Genomic DNA, 21106 nt, shown 5'->3' with positions numbered 1-21106 from the left:
CTAGAATGCTAGCTAAAATTACTGGTGATTTTGTAATTATTTTTTAATAAGTATATGCGTGTTTGGTATTTTTGTGTATTATAAATTATTGACACTAATTATTTGATTTATCCAGCCGATAAAAGATGAAACTTTAACATAAACTCCTGGCACATCTAAACGACCGCAACCGAATCCCCATGAAACCAACCCAGCCAACTCGTAAAATCCATCATCTTGACACACCAGCGGTCCACCACCGTCACCCTTGAACAAATGTAAAAATATTATGAGGTGTTTTGGTGATGCATGTATTGGGATTTGTGATCTAACGAATATCCGCATTCGCATTCACAAAATTTATGGGACTGAATTTCGAAAAAAAAATCTAATCTTTTTTTAAAAATGCGTAAATAATTTTAAATAAGGCAAAAATATTAATTTCTTAGCATTTTTATTAGAAAAGTTTTTTTCTTACTCCTTTTTTAAAAAATAACAAGTTTTTTTTGCTAAGGTAGCTTACAATTATATATTTTATTAGCTTTTACTTTAACATTAGGTATAGTGAATATCGGTGACAGATATTCACATTCGTGAATGCTAAAAACTGACATTTGTTACATCATTAATTGGGATCTCGGAAAACTAAGTGTTAGAAAAATTATTTTGGGGAAGTTATTGTTTCTTAAAAAAATGCCTAATATGTTTTTTGATTTTTGAGGGTCTTTTCTTAATAATAGTAGGCCATGGAAAAGGTCACATGTCAAAAAATATATCAAAGAGCAGGCCTTTTTGGGTACTATCACATAAAAAAAAGAATTTTGAAAATGGGCCATCACCATCCTAAATACGGAGGTGTCCGACTTTAAGTGAAACACACTGTATATTAACTTTTTATTAATTTTAATGTTAGGTATATTGTAATGTAAATTTTAACAAAAATTGGCAAGGAACTCCTTTTTTGAGGTTATAAATTCGAATAAAACTGAAATGAAAGTATAGAAATGATGCGTCCGTAGTAAATTGTGTCAATGCGTTTAAAAAAAAATTACAATATGATAAGCCTTGTGTTGAAGAAGCAATATATTACATGTAATAAATTAATATAAACAAGGCCGGATTAACTTGTGGTGAGGCCCGGGCCCTCTTTCTAAAAAAAAACGGTTCTTGTTTCATTCTTAAAAAAACGCAATCAACAAGTTGTTGGTATAAAATTTCAAAATTTTTTGGTTTGATTCCAAAGAGAAAAAGAATTTTGGCAGATCTTGCCGAGGCCTCCCGATTTTGTGAGGCCCAGGGCTACAGCTCCTGTAGCCCCTGCCTTAATCCGGTCCTGAATACAAAAATAAACTACCAAACAAAGTATGACTAGTGAAATCTTAATGGGTAAAGCAGCCTGTAGTAGCCACAAAATGTGAACCCATAAATTGTAAATAATTAATGAAAATAATTACAAAGCAAAATGCAAATTGAGAAATTACTGTGAATGAATCAATAGTAAATCAATTGCTAAATGAGTAATTAAATTGACTTACCCTGACTAGGGATGGGATTTTTTCTTATAGAAACAATACATCGGAAGCAGAGGTTTTTTTAATTTTATCAGTACTGTTAGCGAAAAATGGTTCCAGAATAATATTTATAACTATAAGATAAACATCAGATAAAAAAACCGATGCATTTACTAGTTTAAAACTGTGAAGAAACAGAAACTCGAATGTGAATACTTTGAAATGGTCACATTCTGCAAAAAATTGTTTTCTTTTAACTTTCTAACTTAAACGAACAAAATCGAAACATTTGTTTTATTTTCTAATTCATTGTATAGTTTTGCCTTAAAATGTATTGGAAAAATTTAATGTCAATTTAACGATTTATCTTCTTCGGTGGCCCATAGAAAATTAAGATAAAGTTGTGATTTTAAAAAAAATAATTTTTCAAAAAAATAAATTTCCAAACAACTTTATATCTACTTAGAAACAATAGTATACTAATATACTAATACCTGACAAGCATCATTTCCTTCTTCACCCCCAGCACAAAAACTGCTCGCCGGTAAGATAAATATCTTTTCGGTCACAGCATTGACTTTTCTAATACATTCAGCATCACTAACTATTGGTATTTCGGCCTCTCGCACTCTGAGCGGTATAGGGCCTGCTGGAAAATATTTTTTGAAATCAACAGGGGATAAATGGTTTATTAGTAATAATAAGGTATTGCACAGGGTGTAATGAAATTAGCCTGCAATATTTTACCAGTGCATTCTACAATTAGAAATAAGAAAAATATTTTATATGAAGATATGGTAGGATCGTATTCGATGCAAAGTAGAGCAAAAAATTGTTGGTCTTTTATCAAAGGAAAATCGTGTTATCATTTTTAGGAGGCGTAAGATGAACCATTTCAAATTTAAAATGAAATTTAATGTAAAATCTGAAATACCGCTGCATACGCACTGTGTTCTGGTAGTAGCTGTAGTCGCCCAGGTACATCGAGTATAGGAAATGGTCGGTTATACGCCAAATACTAACCTGGCGAGTTTGGTCGTAAATCAGAGACCGTCTCCAAAAAATAAGTAAACAGTGGCGCGTACAGAGATGAAATGTAGTACATGTTTAATTTAAAAAAAAAATTGGATTTATAATACATTACATTTAAAATAAATAGTTTATGAGAATAAAGGGATTTTTGTAGGAACAGGGTGCCAGACTTGAACTGATCCCGTCATCCGTTCATAATGCATAAATTATTCAATTTCTAAACCCTTTAAAACCGTACTGCACTGGATCCCTTGACGGGCAATGATATATTACTTTACATCAAATATGATCCTACTATAGTTATTATTTTAAATATGTAAACTATTTAAAATTGTGTTACAAAAAAAAACAGAAGTGTTGGTTATTTACAAGTTTATTGAATTTGAAAATAATTCATTGAATTTAGAGATAATATTGTATAAAATAAGTCACGGTAGTGGCATTTCATTTAGCACTCATAGTAAAAAGCCTAAATACAACATATTTGCTCCCATATACTTTTGAACCGCGTAGTCAGCGAAAAAATTTGAGGTGAAAATTGCTTACGATACACGTTCTTGAGTTACGTCATTAAAATTTTAAAGCCATAGAAAATTGACCATAAAAAATATGTTTTCTATTTGTCTAATAATTTACGAATTGCAAGAACGTTAATGGTATTTTCAAACTCCCTTACCGCTACTCTTACCATTTTTTGTTTATATCTATTATTTTAATAGAGCCACTTACTTTCTCCCATGTAACCGTATCCTGTAACGGTACACCTTTTCCCTGCAGTATGACTAACACCTCTTGCTGGAAGACAGACAAGACATACACCTTCCTTTAATTCAACTTGGCCGTGCAACTTTAAAAGAGCAATATCATTGTCCAACGTTTGACTATTGTGATTATGGTGAATATACGTGGTGGCAACTCTCAAGGTTTGTGCTCCGGGGCTTCCATATTTTCTTGTTAAGTCATGATCGCCTACTCTCACGTAAATAGCATCACCGGAACGTACGATGCTGAAACTTTACTTATGTATGATTTATTCCACAAAACATTTTAAAATTAATCAAACAATGTCACAAACGGAAACCTTTATCGGAAAGTTCCTTATAAAAATTGCATAGCAATAAAATACTTTACAATTAGTTTTTTAAATGCACTTTAATTCTTGATCACGCCGCAACTGGGCGGCATAAACCGCGAATTAACGTGGCAAGTTGTATCAGTGTGGACGAAGCGCCGAACATTAAAAAACAATCTATTGTTTTAAAAAATTAAATTTTTTACATGGTTTTCTAAATATTAACTAATATTTTCTCAGGATTTTGTAACTAATTATGCCTTAAAAAAACGAAACTTACTTTGTAACGCAATGTGCTGCTGTTAATACCCACTGAGTTCCAATAAGTGCCGCACCGCATAAGTACTGATTTAAAGAATTAATAAGTGCAACTTGCCAACACCATTCTGCTTGTTGTCCGTCCTCACCACCTACAATTCTACTTGTTCTGGAAGTACCTTTAACTCCACATACATATTTACTATAAACCGGTGTCTTCGAAGTCGATGCATGTTTTACCATTTCCGTGGCTAAAAAAAAAATGTATAAAACCTATCTCTTTAGATGTATTGTATAAAGTGATTTACGAAATTATCTCACTTGATGTCGCTGTCAACATTTCCGTCGTAGGAGTTGTGTATGAAATGCCCACTGACGGCATTGTACTTTCCTCGATATGAGATACATCTCCTTGTCCAAGTGTTTCTTTAATAAGTGTTTTTGGAGCGCAACATTTTGTACCGGGTTTTCTACATTTGAATATTTCCGTCATTTCCGCATTTCCTGAAATATGTATACAGGGTGTCTCACAATTATTTGACTTGGCTCTAGTTTCCACAGGAGTTTTGTCAAAAATGAGTTAATATTTATATCTAATAAAAATTCAAATATTCAGGTGGATGTTCCACAATTTGTTAATATGTTTTTTAACTCTCATTTTTTTGTTTTTTCTTTGAAAATACTTACTGAAACAAGTGAAACTTAAATAAGATACAATGCATGAACCAGGACACTCTGGTCGTGGATCTGGCTTTGCAGTGGTTGTTGTGGTTTTCGGAAAATGTTGTGGTTTTGGCTTTGACGTTGTATCCCTTGTGTTATCACAACATACTGAACCCTTCTTACAGTTGGATGTATGCGGTATAAGGACTGATGGTCTTTCACAAAAAGCTGCCATTATATTTAACAGACAAAATCCTGGGCATATAGGACCTGGATCACGTGTAATTATTGGTCTAGAGGTTGTTGTAACAGAATAAGTAGGAGTTGGAGATGTTTCTTCATTTGACTGCAAGATTATAGGACATTATTTGGAAAAAATAGAACCTAGCAAAAAGTATTATTATTTTAACACAGGATTTGTCTTTTAAAAAAATAATACAGGATGTTACAAAAAAGTAGGTCGTCATTGGGTGAAAACCTTTAATTCTGTCAAAACCACTAAGACAAATTTTAAACCAAGTTGCCATATTTAAAGGTCAATAGAAATATTAAAATTATTGTATAGTTTAATTCTATATGAAGAATATTACAAAGAAATAAACTACTTCTTTCAAATGCACTGGAAATAATTCAAATGAAACCAGTAAAGTTACATATCATAAAAATAAAAAAATATATCCATTATAATTTTTTTAATTTCAATTATTAGATTGAAATTTTTGAACATATGAATGAACTTACCGGGCTGATTAGGCAACAACTACCCTCATTTGGACATTCAGCTTCAGTGTCAATATTGTCACAAAACAGAGCAAAGAAATCTCCTACACACTCGCCGTCACATTTTTTTAAAGTTGAAGGCGCAGGAGTTGTTTTCTTTACGTGGGTTTTTTCGAATGGATTCACAGTCGTCCTTTGTTCGATGTAAGAGGAATTACTCTTAGTTTTATTTGGATACACTAAATTAGAAGGTATTTTGTCACCAAATGTATTCCTAGAAACACAGCATTTTAAACCAGGTTTACAAAGGTTTGCCACGTTAACGATGGCTTCACAATAATCGGATATTTTCTCAGCAACACATACACCTCGATATTGGCTGCTGTTACATCCACGTTCGACCACTGAGAAAAAAGCAAACAGTAAATTATTTTCGAAAAACTGCTACAAGAAATGTAACATTGACAAATGAATATTTTAAAATATAACATACTGTTAGCAAGTAATGGAATAAAATTCATCAATTTGTAAGGTAACAATAGTAACCTGCAAATATTGAATTAAACCTTACAGAAATAATCGTTATACAAAGGCTATTCAGTCGTTTGGAATAATCCTCTTGTATTTTCTATTTTCTCTTATAAAAATGAACATGCTATAATTTTTTTGCCTTCATCCATGGACGTACTACATATAAAAGTAATATTAAAATTATAAACATACCTGATTCATTGGTAATTGGAACATTCGTCTGTTTCTCAATCTGAAATAACAAATATTAACAATATTTAAACTTATCAAAAATCTAATAAAATAAAAATAATTTATCTTCCGAAATTCATATTACATACTTCTTGTCAATGATTTTAAACTTTTGAATGATGCTTTGATCCATAGATATTCGGTAGTATTTGGAGGAAGGAAAATCAGTTTCATGTTTTCTATTGAAATATTAGGATAAGAAGTTGCATAATCAGAAAAAAGAATACACCGATATTCAACTACACTACAATACAATATATTTATTACACAATTTGAAGGGTCCAAAGTTGTTAAGTAGAGAAATTAACATTTTACCTGATTGGAGGTGGGTTGCGAAACAGTTGTGGTTAATACAGTCGCCATAGTAGTTGGTATTTTCTGGGTAGTTGACGTTATTTCCATTTTCGTAGTATCCTTTACAGATGTGTCATTAGAAGCATTCGGCGGTTCTACACAACATCTCATTGACGGTGAAGGGCATGTTACGTTATCAAACACGTCATAGCATATAATTGTAGCAAACGTATGTACACATATACCAGGACAATCTTTTGAGTCTGCAGTGCTTGTTATAGTATCCAATAGACCTAGAAAGTAAAACAAATAGAATAAAACAGAAAATAAAAAAGTTTAGCGTTACATAAGGAAGTTAATAAAATTATTTTAAGGGTTCCTTAAGGATACCAGTCAAACAAATCAACAATTGCTTTGGCGTCAATGATTTAATCAGTTCAAGACACACAAATATTATATTATTTATTCGGATTGCTGTAATTTATTTATTTATTTGAAAATATACTGTTTTCACCCAATCACAGAACAGGATGGTGCAGAATGGAAACTAGTAAGGCTGGAACTAAAAATGTAAAAGTGAAACTTTGTATGCGCTTTCTTCAGGTTAAATACTGGCAGTTGTGGAAAAATTTTCCGTTGAACTAATCGTTGAAAAATATACCACCGATACCCTGTATCTCCGCCACTGGAGCATGTAAATTTTAGGAAATGCCCTCAGATTTTGGACAATGTTTACATAAATATATGTGCCCAATTTCAAATTATTTCACTTAGTTTTTAAATTATTTTAAAAAATTTTAAACATATTTTGAAGTTTAACGCCCTGTATCTTTTTAACGAAGCGTCCTAGATAAAAAATTCACCAAAAAATACGAGGTTTCATTTTTGGTCGCCATTTGTGAATCACCCTGTATTATATTTCGCGCTAAAGGCTCGATTACATTAAGCGAGTTTACTAGCTACTAGTCGGCGAATTACTAGCTGCTATTAAACTCGCCCAGTGTAATCATGTTCACTATCACTAACTGATTGTAAACAATCTGCGAGAAAAGTTGAAAGCCAGGCTACTTTACTCGTCTAAACTCGCCTGCTAGTAGCCAGTAAACTCGCTCAATGTAATCGAGCCTTAATCTCTGGTACCTACCTAAAAGTTAGATAACGCATGAAAACAAGAGACTCGTGTTCGACACGTGGTTCGCCGCCAGGCCGCGTCGCTGTCTGTGTGTATTATTTTGCTCGCAGAATTATAATTTAATTACTCGCTTTTCTCCCAATTTTTCCCTATTTTCCAATCCGTTATAATTATAAAAGTGTGTGTGTTTGTACGAGATACAGTCCAAAAGAAGCGCAATCGGCTTAGGTAAGTGCCAGTGTCGCCTTTTTTCGCTAGAATTTTGATCGTATATATTTTTTGGATCTTCAAGTCAATGAATTGTTTTCAAATTATCGTATTGTTGTTACAACATATTCACATTTGTTATTAACAGAACGATCACAGATAATTTCATTAATTTATATACAAATTTATTTCAATATTCACTGATTTCAGTCATATTTATTTGCTCTCGCACTTTTTTCTCGCTTGATAAAAACTCGCTGTTTTTATTCTCTTTACATTTGAAATATTTTTTATTCCGTATTGCTTGGATGACTTAATTGACTTGATATAAACAATACTAATCTTGTTGATAACATCAAGATTTGTTATAAACATTTTCTTGAGTTCTGTCCTCACAAATTAATTTATTGAAATATTTGTTTCTCACTGTAGATTTCAAGTTATTTCTCTAGTGTATACTCTATTCACGGAACTATTCAGTAGAAATTATCCATAAAAATTGTGCCTTAAAATTTTCCGCGTTATTTTGAGAATATTAAAATATATACAAGATAAATATACAGGGTGTATCTAAATAATAACAAAAAAATGTATAATTATGGTATAAAATTTTTTGAAAAAACTCCCTTCAAAAGTTACGCCCCCAAAAATTCCAAAAAAAAAAAAATCGGTTTATCAACTACATAATATTTTCTACACAAAATCATAAAACTTGTGAAAGAGCAAGAAACAGTAACAATAAATGACATTGACATTTGTTTCTATGGATTCCATTGCAAAGAACAGGCCACTAGATCTTTCGGCAAAATACACTCGAATTAAACAGCTCATCTTAAAAACGCATTGCAATACATTTATTTTTTTTCTCCAACATCCTTTACTTTTCGAAAAAACTTTGATTGATCAAAAAGTGAGTAAATGAATGAGGCTTTTTAGACATATTTTTTTTAAAATATAAAAATTTATATGAGTTGATTATTTCAACCCCTTACAAGTTCAGGGTTGAAAAAATTTCAAAAAGTGTTTTTTTTTTGACAGACAATGTTCACCAAGTTTAGTTTCTTTAGGTTGGTATACGTGGGAGATAAAAAAGAAAAACAATTTTTTGTTGGAAATTTTTGGAGAGGCGTAACATTTCAGGGGAGAGTTCTTTCAAAAAATTTTATACCAAAGACCCTTATTAATTTTCATCAGAGAATCACCCCTTACATTTTTTCGGTGTTATTTAGAAACACCCTGTATATAAAGTAATTTTTTTTGGATTAAAATGTGTTTTTGTTTCTTTTACATTAGAGTACAAATTATAAATAAACTAGAAGCTAATACAGTTATAAACACGCTTGCCATTAAAGCTCTTTATCTTTTGAAACTCACGAATTTAATATAAGTTTAAAAAAGTGTCATAGCGAATATTCACATACGCCTCAACAAGGCAGTAAATGGACTGAAAATTTAAGGCCAGTTAAAACTGGTGCATTAGTTCTAATAAAAAATTATTCAGCTTCACCTATGCGTTGGAAGGTAGGTTGAATAATTAAGACTCATCTTGGTAATGACGGAATAACTCGCGATGCAACTATCAAAACTTCCCAGGGATTACTGCAAAAACCTTTGTCTTTTACCAAACCAATAATTTGACTGAAATCATTGCTTGTTTTGGTGTGCAGTATGTTACTGCACATACTGAGTAATTTTTAAATAAGTATATAATAATTAGTTACGTTTTTCTCTTCATTTACTTTTTTTTTCTTAAATGTACATTTCGCGTTAATCTCTGGCAAAAGGTGGATATGCGCGCGAAACGAAAGAAAACAAGAGACTCATCATGTTCGACATAACGTTCGCCGCTGGTGTGTTTTATAATTATAATTTAATTACTTGCTTTTCTTCCAATTTTTCCCTATTTTTCCAATCCGTTGTAACTATATCCTCTTAAACAAAAGTGTGTGCTTGTACGAGATACGATCCACAAGAAGCAGCAATCCTCATGTATAACCAAGGCCAAGGTAAGTGCTATTGCAGTTTTTTTTCTAGAATTTTGACCGTACACAACAGAATGGTAATCTATTTCTATGCGCCATCTGGATTGTCTGTCTAAATTATTCTAATCTCGTCTACAGTTTTCTAACCTTTTTATAATGGTGAAAATTTTCATACCATCAATACATCAGTTATGTTGCTAGAACTTCAATCGATCTAATAATCATCGTAGACGACATAATGGCTTGTACTGGATAAATACAATTTACAATATTTTTTTTTACTGAATGCGGTGTGTTATGTGCTTTATCAACAATTCTTCCATACTGAGCATGGCTGTAGTACTTAACCTTTCTTGCGGCATTGTATTTCTTAAAAATGTCTTTATCGTTTTTAATGTTGCAATATAACTCCAATTTCATTCAACTTTCGAATCTGACCTACAAAGCCAAGAGCCCCAGCCAAAAGTAGCTGCCGGTGCTTAAGGGTATCTAGCCCACCGTTTCTATGGGGCAGAAAATGGTGAACAAAATTTTCGCGTATATTTCCAATCGAAATTATCAGGCATGTTTTGAATCGCATTACAAAGCAAAACTGTTCACACACCCACAAAAGCCAACTGCAATGTCCTGTTTCTCAAGAGTTAGCATAGCTGAAAGCTGAAAGTTCATTTACTATTAACTTGTGTAAATTTTCAGCTTTATATTTCAGCCAAACCCAGTTTTTTAAACTTCGGGTCCACAAATGTGTATTTTTGGCATATAGAATTTGTTTCTATTTTCACAATATTTACCTATGTTTGATATTATTTGCGTTATTTAGTTTAAGTTTATTTATTATTTGTAATTATGTTGATAACAGGTCAGAGATAGATAAAATAGAAGATAGATAGAAGGTTTGGAAATGATTATATATACCTTGTCTTGGCAAAGATGCTCCATCCACAAAATTTCAAATATATTTTTCTCAATAAAGTAGGAAACGCTTTTTTTCCTTTAAAGATATGTTAGTAGAAAGGAATTAAATTTTAATTAATTTAATTTAATAATAATATTTATACATACTCAAGAGAAAAAATGGACAACCTCGAAAGATATGGCATTCTTGACACCAGTGTGAGAAGATATTTAATTAAAAAAAAAAATGTTATAAATATAGTTTGATAAATTTAAAAAATTAATATTAACAATAGTAGTGCTGTGATTGAATAGAATATAATACAAACAAACAATTACAACTATGGCGCTTTCATTATTTGTTTTTGCCATCAAATAATAAAATAAATGACAAATATAAATTCAAAAAATATTTTTATCTAAATCCCTAAAAATGTAAAATGTGTGCTTTGTTTGTGGAAAAAATTCTAGGAAAAGGAATTTAGGTACGATTTAATTTAAATGAAGTTCTCACAAAACATGCCTACTTATCCGTGGTTTTACAGTTTATGTCAAGTCAATCATATCGCTGCTGTGCGCTGCTATTAATACTTTTTTTATTTCAAAATGATTGACACAAACCTCTAACATAATAAGTAAAAGACAAATGAAGCTCAAATATATGTTTTTAAATAGACCCTAAAAGGGTGCATATTTGGAAATTATAACTTACTCAAAATTACAAATCCTATGATTTTTTTAAAGGTCAAAATTTAACTGTATTAAAACTTTATTAGAGATTTTTCATTCGAAATCTAATAACTCCGCGTTATTCTACACTGCTTGCAATAATCTACTGCATTTTTTTTAATGCAAAATTAGAAATATTTCCCTTTTTTACGTTAATTCAGATACAATTAAATGAACAGTCAAAAACCACCAAAATTATTGAAATAAAACGAAAATGTACCAGGACTTTCGACATCTATAATTTCTTGGTACAAATTGAAAATATAATATAATAATGTTTAATATAAATGGTACAGAAACATATCGAGAGATGTAGGATAACATGATGCGTGTGCTTTGATTTCAGATAAAAAATTGCTAGTACAATTTTTTAAAAGTTGACTCCTAAAAAAATCGCGACTGGCGTAGTCTTCACAATTTTAACGATGTGTTAATTTTAAAATTTTTATGGTCTTTGGTAAAAAGTAAAAACTATTTTGGCTTGGTTTTTTTAACTAATAGCTTGTACACTTATGATTTGGAACATCCTGTATATATTCCCACTTTGAAGGAGCTTCACAAAACATATAAAACATTTCGCTTTTATTTAAAATCAGTTCCTCACATTGGTAATTAACATACACAAAATATACTGAACGGTAGAGGCAAACCGGTGAAGCTAACCGTCAGCCCAACCGCAGCCCAGCCAGCCTCGCGCTCTCAGTCGCTGTTAGACATTCGATGTGCTAACGTTGTTAGTATTTTATTAAATATATTGTTTTTATTTGTGCAATCATGGGGCAGTGTATCGTTGACGATTGTAATAGCAGATCTGAATCACAATAGTGCTGAAATTTCATTCTTTAGGTAAGTAATAACATAAAAATATTTTATGCCATTTCGACGGCTTCGCGCAGCATTCTCCATCTCACATGCACTTATTTCCAGTGTTGGCTTCATGTTTTTTAGTGCCACGTTATTAACTGTTGTAAATATACAGGCTCATATTATCAACCGGCCATTTACAATTAGTTTTTTGTCACAGTTGGTGTTTATTTTCATGATGGCTATTAAAAATAATTGTAAATATTGAACTGTATGTGAAAAGTATATCGATGTCGATGTGATAATAAATCATGAAGTTAAAATATTTAATTCAGTGAAATCTACTAAAAGACGAATATAAACTAACATTACTTAAAAGACAATAAATTTATTTAAATTATTTTGTAGGTTTATTTAAACAAGACATTAAAATATATTATTTTCTGAATTCCAAACTTGAAAAATTAATATTCGTCATAATTGTAAAAATATTGCTTAATCCGGACCTGATCAAAATATGCAGCAACTTGGCATTGAAATATTTGAAAAAACTTTTGAAAAAAACGAATTGAAAACTTGTTCCCATATTTATTTAGCCATACTCATATACAGGTCTGGTCGCTCAGTTGAAGAATGAATGCGCGGGCAAACGCGGCACAAACACAGCCGCACTGGGCGTCCTGGCCATAAATTCATTTGTTAACAAATGACCTAGCAATGCAGAATTTGGTGCGATTCACGTAATTTTAATTTATTATAGGCACCTTCTATTAATAATTCATATTATAATTGCGAAAGGGAGATATAAGAGGGATATTTTGTTTACTAATATTATTACATGGCATTTTGGAGACCTTTTGAAACGGAACAAAACTAAATTTACCATCAACATACCTAATAAAATTGTTTGAGGACATAAATAATTAAAATGTTGGTCAAATGTTCTACACATTATATACAAACTATTATAATTTTTTACCTTTAGCAGAAAACTTTTTTGGGGGCGCCTATGAAATTAATTAAATTTTATTGCTAGGCGTTTTTATACATGTTGAACTGACTTCGGAGACTATACCATAAACGATATCCAGACTATGGCATAAATGCATCGTGAAGTATAATATTTTAAGGAATGATTGAACAAATTTTAAAGAAATTACTGTTCCCTCTTTACACAAAACCGAAATCAGTGAATCAACGTCTGTTCAGACGGGAGATTTTAATGCTCGGGATGTTTCATGAGGTTGCATATCTGACAACTCATAACAATTGCTAGAAACAGTCGACCATTACGACTTACCTCCTTATTCTTTAAGTCATAACGAATCGTTATGAAACGGAAGTAGCTAAACTTTTCTTATTATGTATCTCATAATGATGACGACTTTAGTTAGTTTATCATTAGCAAACGACTCCTCTTGACTAAAAAGTAGTTGAGGATATTATAATTTTAATTTCATGTGCTTCTTGAACTTTTTTATATTAACAAATTAAAAAATGAAGCTTTTTCCTTTTATAGCTTAGAATCTAAGACATAGTCATAATTTATAAGGGCCATGTTTATGTTTTCCTTATATTGAATTTGTATTGTTTAATCTCTATAAAAAGTAACGCTACTAATCCTCTCCTTGAAATTTTAATTTTACAAAGAATAGAAATAATCTATCGTCCTTCCTATGCAGATTCATTCAAGGATATATTTTTTTTACGGTGAGGTCTTTTTCCGAATAACAAAGAAGCAGAGCAACATTTCAGTTGAAGTTATGACCAAAAGTGTAAAGGTCTCCAGCCAAGTCTAGATCGATATTTACCGAGATGTTTACTAAATTTTCTCTTTACTTTTCTTTATTTTCATTATTATAATTTTGAAGGTTTTTTTAATGGCTTGTATATTCACTCTAAAAAAATAAGATTTGTGCTCGGAAAACAATTGTTTACTATACATTTATTCATGATTAAATTAGTAATAACTGAAATAAATGAGATTTTTAGTCATAGCACTGCACCTCATGTACGCTTCAAGCTAATATATTTAATGGGCGCTCTCCCCTAAAAGTGCGAAGTCTCCTGCATTCGCGTCGCGCTTCCCTATCACTCAGTCTGTCTGGTTTGTGGTTTGAACATTTCTTGCAGAAGCTTGTCGCTTCTACAATTTTTAAATCTCAGAATGGGTAAGTTTTCCAACAATGTCCAATTATTAACTTTTTATTATCTTTTCCTTTCAATGCTGTTCACTTCCTCATAAATCACATACACTAAAATGAGAACCCAACATAATACTAGTGACAATTAAATTATTGAGTGTGTTTTTGTTACAGTTGATAAAAAATTAGTGCCTTGCCGCATTATTAAGGCTTTTAACATTACTTGCAGAAACGGTAAGTGTTGTTGCCCCAAAATCTTAAATAACTGTCTTGGTCAAATTGTGAAGGTTAATAAGACTCTAGTGCCGTAACCCACTTACGCGGCTGGTCGCGGGGACATGCAGCGCAGCAAGGCTACGTGTGCTGTTAGAATTTGAATTTACATCCGATTCTATACTACGAACTACGTATGCTGCGTGTAACAAGTTGCGCAAGTGGGTTATGGTACTTAAGGTTTATTTTCGCTCCCAGTCAGTACGCATTCTGAGTAGTCAGTAGGTCTGTATTCGTTCCGACAGAGGACGGTTCTAGGACGGTTCAAATTAGTTGACCATTTCATTCAAGAACAACTAGGCGAAGAGATATTGACACTTTAGTTAGGTAACTTCTGAAAGAAGTAAAACTATATTGGTTTAAATCTGATGTGTACCTACCAATCTACTATTATTGGCTTTACTTTTTTTTAGGTATTAGGTATATATTTAGGTATTTTAGATCTTTATTTATTATTATTACAGATATATATTATTTTTGAGGTGTAGTTCCACACACATTACCAAATTATGTTTAAGATGACTTCTACTGTAGTTATAGTTTTTAGCAGAGCATTTCTCTTTAATTGGAGTAAAATTTCATGTTCATTCCTTTTCACTTAAAAACAAATAATCGGCATCAATTTTAAAGTATATTTATTAATAACGGGAATTACCTCTAATATGGGGAGAACCGGCATTATTACCGAGGTCCTCGTGTATTGCCTATGATGCTGGGACTCTCGTCTCTTGCTCGCTGGCAAAGAGGCAAACGGGATATTTGAATGTTTCCCTCATCAAGTCATCACGCCAACTTCAACGGACGCTTGAGAGTGTGTACGTCGCGCTGGCCGGTTGTCCTCCATCAAAGGCGAAGTTGCTGGAAATGGGGACAACAAACTAATTATACCTTTTTCCACTTTTGTACAATCTCAGGATGGCACGGTTTCTAGAGGTTTTCAACTGAGTCTAGGTCACAAAATGTTTTTGTTACATTTCCAGTATATTTACTCTGGTGTCTATATCACAAGATTTGCTTTGCCTAGCACTGTTTTTGAGGTCACCTGAGAGTACCAGGAAATTTGGAAGCTTCTAGGAGCTTGTTTTATCTGTTGGGATCTTCACCGCAGGATTGGACAAAGCCTGGGTGGCTGACTGTAGAGGCTTTATGCAATGCAAATAGCAATAAATTACCGTACTATTCGTACTGGCCAGGTTCCATTCCTGGTTACTGGAAGGTACCAAGGTTGACGTTCGATCCCATCTTTGAAGCCCGCCGTTGGTTTGGACAACTGGTCTCTTTGGATTTTGCCCATCTTTAGATTGTAGTCGCCTGGAATGGGTGATGGACTTGTAGTCTAACGTGGCACTGTGACACTGCATTGCGGTTGCGGTTCCCCAGTTCGAATTTCGCATTTTTCGAAGTTTTTATTTTCCGAAATCCGAAACTGAGGTGATTTTTTCAACTCTGCAGTGCGTTGTCGTGTCTCCAGCGGTGACGTCTGCTGCGGTTTTGATGTTTGCGGGCGGCTGGGAGCTTCGTAAAGAACTTTGGTGGAAATTTTTTAAACATAGTCAAAAATGTTATAATCCGCACCGCGCCTTCTGGTTCTCGTGGAGGGTAGTTTGGGTCCCTTCGGACATGGATTTCTACTTTGGCCGAGATTGGCCCTGCGTTGAGTGATTGAACACGGGTCCTTAGTTTCAATTGAAAGGTTGAGCGAAAATTTAAAATAAACGCTTGTGACGACAATAAATATACATTTCGTAATTGCTAATTTAACTTATTTTGCATCATAATTTGTAGTAACCTGCTCAAGGAGAAAAGAAGAATGTGATTTGAAATTTATTTATAGAAAATATGTCACATAAACCAACATCAAATAAGTAACAGTGAACAATAACTTACATTTAAAGTATGTAAAATTTATATGTATACACTAAAAACTATTACTTTTAAACGATGAATCAAACAATAACAAAAGTATATGCATAAAAGTCAAAAGAAGAACATTAAAATCGCACAGAAAATTGAAAACACGGGTAAAAATATAATTTTCAACGCACTGAAAATAAATCACAAAGTGCCTACACCGCATGTGAGACTAGTAAGGATCGAAATCTTGATTCGATGGTTACAAATCGAGATAGAAATGACATCGAATATTGGTACACTTGAAAATTTTGCCATTGAAATAATAACGGCAACCTAATTGTTGCTCTCTCTGTTCAACTTTACAATATATGTGTTTATTCACTTCCAGCAATATGGTGCCTAACCTACACATTTGTGTAAAACACTATTAATTTGAGGCACATTCGAAAGGAACGTGAAATAATTATAAGCAGTAGGACACCTTTATAAATAATTATTGGTTTTATTTCTTGAAATAGTAACAGACATAGTAACATTTTTTGTCTCTCTTATTTGTGTCTATAAAAGAAAATTTAAATATCAAAAATTGTTTATTTCATGCAAATGTCATTTATTATTTCTTTTTCACATTACTGGAAGGGATTGTTTATTTTGTAAATATTTTTCTTTTGATTTTTAGGTGTTACAAAATTAAATTGAAAATAATCTAAAACTAAAGTAAATTAATTCATAAACGTTAACTTAGAATTCTCATAAACAGTTTTATGACATTATTTGAAATATATTTCTATTCAATAATAATAATCATTTATTTTCTTGTACCTTATCATTATTTATTATTTAAAATCATACAATTTAACCCGCGATTTAATCTATTTGTTTCAAATAAAAAGCTATTAAAAATTTATGTTTAAGAAATTGTAGTGTGTCTTATTCTCAAGAAACAACAAACAAAATTGGAAATATCGAAGCAACGTTTTTTTTCGGATTTGGCGAATGCGACAAAGAATGTCCAAAATTTAATTCTCTATAAGATGCACCGAATTGTTTTGTTATGGAGGAATCGAAAAATGCACGACAGCGCCATCTAGAAATATAAAGATAAAGAAAATATTTTTATGCCAAATTAAACCTTAAACTCTCCGCCTATGGTTAATCATGATTTAAAATAAGGTATTCTATTTTAAAATAATCATTTTAGCAAAACAACAAACAAACAAAAAGCAGTTTTCAATTATTTTTCCATTCACCCTTTATCAATTAGCAGCTAAGTACTGATGTGACAATTTTGCAATTTTATATGCCCGTTCATGAAGCACTATATCAAACAATAATTTATTCGAAAGAGCACCTAGTTCAGTTGAATGGAATTCAGGAACTATGCGCCAATACGCCTTTCGACATTTTTTTACATACTGTGTGTACGGGCACTTCTAATTAGAGTTCGGGTTTTTCGTCGGCTAGTCATAGGCGTGTTCGTCGTAAATAAATAAATAATATAAGTAAAAATAAATAAATTTGCGTATTTTATCAGCGAAAGGTAGTTTTTTACCCCTTGGCGTATTCGACATTATTAGAATATTAAGGCACGTATACACGAAGCAAACGTGAAATCAATAACTGCCATTATTACCGGTTTCGTATGGTGCGCTGTAGCGAAAGGCTAACTTTCGCAAATAATTGAAATTTAATTCTCAAATTTTGACCGCCATAATATTCAGTCCACTTATAATAAAGCAGTTAGCAGTTGTGCATGTTTCATTTGCACACACTGTATTACATATTTACACAATACTCTGTGACACATTTATGATAGAAATATATAAAAAGGTATTTATTATCCTATTTGCTTCGGTCTTTTCTTTAATAAAACTTCGAATTAAAACACTATTTAGTTATAGAACATTTATTTTTTAGCCATTAAAACTTGCTTATTTTTTTGTTGTCAAATTTAAATAAAATTTATTATGTGATGAGGATCCTAAAGAAATACGACAATAATGGCATTACCTGATAGCCACAGCAATCATCAACATCTTGTTTTCATCGCCTACTGAACTCAAAGTTTTAAATTCGTGACACTGCTACGCAAACCGAAACATGCATACCTGGAAATAATGCCATTTTTCTTAACAATGGCTTTCTGTAGGCGATTTCCTGAAGAGACAATATTTGTTTTAAATAAAACGACTTTTTCAATGTTGCTGCCCGTTTTAAAAAAATACGACCACTGTAAAAGTTTTGCCCGCTTAAAAGGGGGAGGTAACCGGAGAAAACTATCACCCAGTATATCGATTTGACTAAAGCTTTAAGAAATAATACGCCATAATACTCCAAATAAATGTGCCAAATAACGCGATCGGTAAACGGATTATGAAGTTATTAACAAAATTATTTTTATTTTTGACAACTGCAGGCTTGTAACTCAAAAACCAATAATTTTTATTTAACTTTTTTTTCGTAGATTGTATTTATTTATCGTTGTAAATATGCAGTCAAACGTTGGCGGTGAATTTTTGCGGACACCCTGTATAAAAACTTATCTAATTAATATATCCGATTTGTCTTATTCTTCTATTTTTATATGGTCAGTAAAACCATTTGCTTCTATATAACGCTTTTTCAAAGTTGTATATTTTATTCCTGAATTGAAACACTACATTTCCATAGTTCTACAGATAATGAAAATTAATATAAAAGGCAACTTTGTGAAAAAGTAACTGTTGTGAAAAGTATTTTAAGGGCTCTTAAGCGACTCTTTATTTTCTGTCTTTATTCATATGAGGATGGCCATCCTGTGTAAGAGGATGATAATACACCATTAAATTGTTAGAAAAAACAACAAAATTGATCTAGTTCAGCATTCACTGCGTGTTGCGACCGTTTTCCAGATGTTACAATTGTACAGGTCCCGTTGGGCCACCCGGTATATTGAAACAGCTGGGTAACGTTACTATGGTAACGTTTAAATTGTATTTGTAAATATTCGTCTATTCTAATTCGAGGAATTAAACGTTTTATTTCGCAAGGTATTAAAAATGACCCTTTACTCAACGAAATTAAAGATCAATGCAGCCTTTTAAGGCCAAATAGTGCAATAAGTAGGTACATTTTGCACTTTATTTATTAATTATTTTTGAGTATAATCTAACCTAGATATAAGAGGATCGGTCCTAGATCCAAACATTTCAACGTAAAGCGGTCTGAGGGAGAAATGAGGACATACCTGACAGAAAACTACCAGCTAGTGAATCATCTTGTGCTTGTACTCCTAAAAACAATATAAAGAGGATGATTTGTCTGGTCCTACACATGATAGCTACTTGTTGAATAATTAGCTAAGCACACACTACACAATTGAAATGATTTCACTAATTAAATGAAGACCACAACCATTGCATTCTTGTATAATCACAATAACTTATATATTAATATAGGTCTTATCACGCAATAGTCACCAACTATAGGATACCACAATTTAGAGTACCTTATTAGTTTTAATGGTAACCGCTGTCCACTGTCGAACTAGTGCTAGCGGTGCTTCACAGTTATCTTGAATCATCAAGAACGGGGCTTGGCCTTGACATGACGGTCAACGACCTGTATTACCTTCTGTTTTTGTGGCTAAACCTTAAATACACCTACACACCTTTTGATTATTTACTTGTAAGCGAAAAAAAAATGTATTTGTTACACTTGGTATCACCTACATTAACATCCTAATTGTAATTGTTTTAAAGAAATGTCAAGACAATAGCATTCAGCCGTATAAATTCAATGAACCGTCTAAAGGACATTAATTGTGAATAAAAGTTAAAAACATCCGCCTCTTAAAATTAGAAAGAAAGAAATCATCCTGTAGTCAATATACAAACATATTCATACCAAATAAAAATATCTTGAAAACCAAAGAGGTTACAAATATTTCAAGAAAATCTTTTTCGAAAAAGTACTAGATAATGCAGATTTTTTCATCAATTTGCAATTAAAAGTATTATAACGCCTAATTAACCTACATTATACAGAGCTTTCATAAATGGTTACAAGCACACAAAAAAAATGTCAAGACCCAAAGGGTAGACCCCCCTACCCCTCCGTTTTTGGGGTCGCTGAAACCGAACATGACAATAAAAAAATTTAACTAGCCATTTCCCCGTTACCACCCCGATACACCTCCTTCTGGGAGTTGAAATGTCAATTCTCATACAAAGTCGAGTAGGGTGTGTATTTTCTGGGCCACTAAGAACGAAGAAGACTACCAAAAATGAAATAGACCCCCTCGTTACCCCCTAGCGTCACTTTACCATCCACATACACCCCTTTATGAGGGTTGAAGTGTCAATTTTCATACAAAGTCAAGTGGGTTGTGTATGCCTACGTTTGCTAGGCTGCTGAAAACAAAGAAGACTACCGAAAATGAATCCAACACCCTCAGCACCCTTTGCCTCCCACATTTGTTTTCAGCAGCCTAGAAAACGTAGACGTACACAACCCACTCGACTCGTATGAAAATTAACACTTCAACCCCCATAAATGGGTGAATGGGGGTGGTAAAGTGACGCTAGGGGGTAACGAGGGGGTCTTATTCATTTTTGGTAGACTTCTTCGTTCTTAGTGGCCCAGAAAACAAAGGAATACTCGCCCTACTCGACTTTGTATGAGAATTGACATTTCAACTCCCAGAAAGGGGTGCACGGGGGTGGTAAAGAGACTCTAGGGGGTAACGAGGGGGTCTAATTCATTTTTGGTTGTCTTTTTCGTTCTTAGTAGCCCAGAATACACACCTTACTCGACTT

General features: G+C 32.5%; 1 protein-coding gene across 3 annotated transcripts; it reads right to left on the bottom strand.

Moving 5' to 3' along the window:
* Positions 1-65: 65 nt before the first annotated feature.
* On the bottom strand, positions 66-19674 carry LOC108910979 (serine proteinase stubble). 3 transcript variants are annotated; one of them, XM_018715771.2, is made up of 10 exons: positions 19537-19674; positions 6313-6584; positions 5959-5998; positions 5257-5639; positions 4540-4861; positions 4174-4356; positions 3875-4103; positions 3252-3535; positions 1985-2136; positions 66-246 (listed from the first exon to the last, which is right to left on the bottom strand). In XM_018715771.2, exons 1-10 carry the CDS (start codon positions 19622-19624, stop codon positions 79-81), a joined length of 2121 nt encoding a protein of 706 aa, XP_018571287.1. In that variant the 5' UTR covers positions 19625-19674; the 3' UTR covers positions 66-78. The 3 variants fall into 3 exon arrangements, with proteins under 3 accessions (XP_018571287.1, XP_018571285.1, XP_018571288.1); XM_018715769.2 differs by having other exon boundaries at positions 1985-2139; positions 19537-19673; XM_018715772.2 differs by having other exon boundaries at positions 1985-2139; positions 3252-3529; positions 19537-19671.
* Between the last annotated feature and the right edge of the window lie 1432 nt (positions 19675-21106).

Source organism: Anoplophora glabripennis, unplaced genomic scaffold, assembly GCF_000390285.2.
Source record: "Anoplophora glabripennis isolate ALB-LARVAE unplaced genomic scaffold, Agla_2.0 scaffold182, whole genome shotgun sequence".
NCBI lineage: Eukaryota > Metazoa > Arthropoda > Insecta > Coleoptera > Cerambycidae > Anoplophora > Anoplophora glabripennis.
Note: the sequence above shows the minus strand (reverse complement) of the source record. Positions and strands in the feature narration are given on the sequence as shown.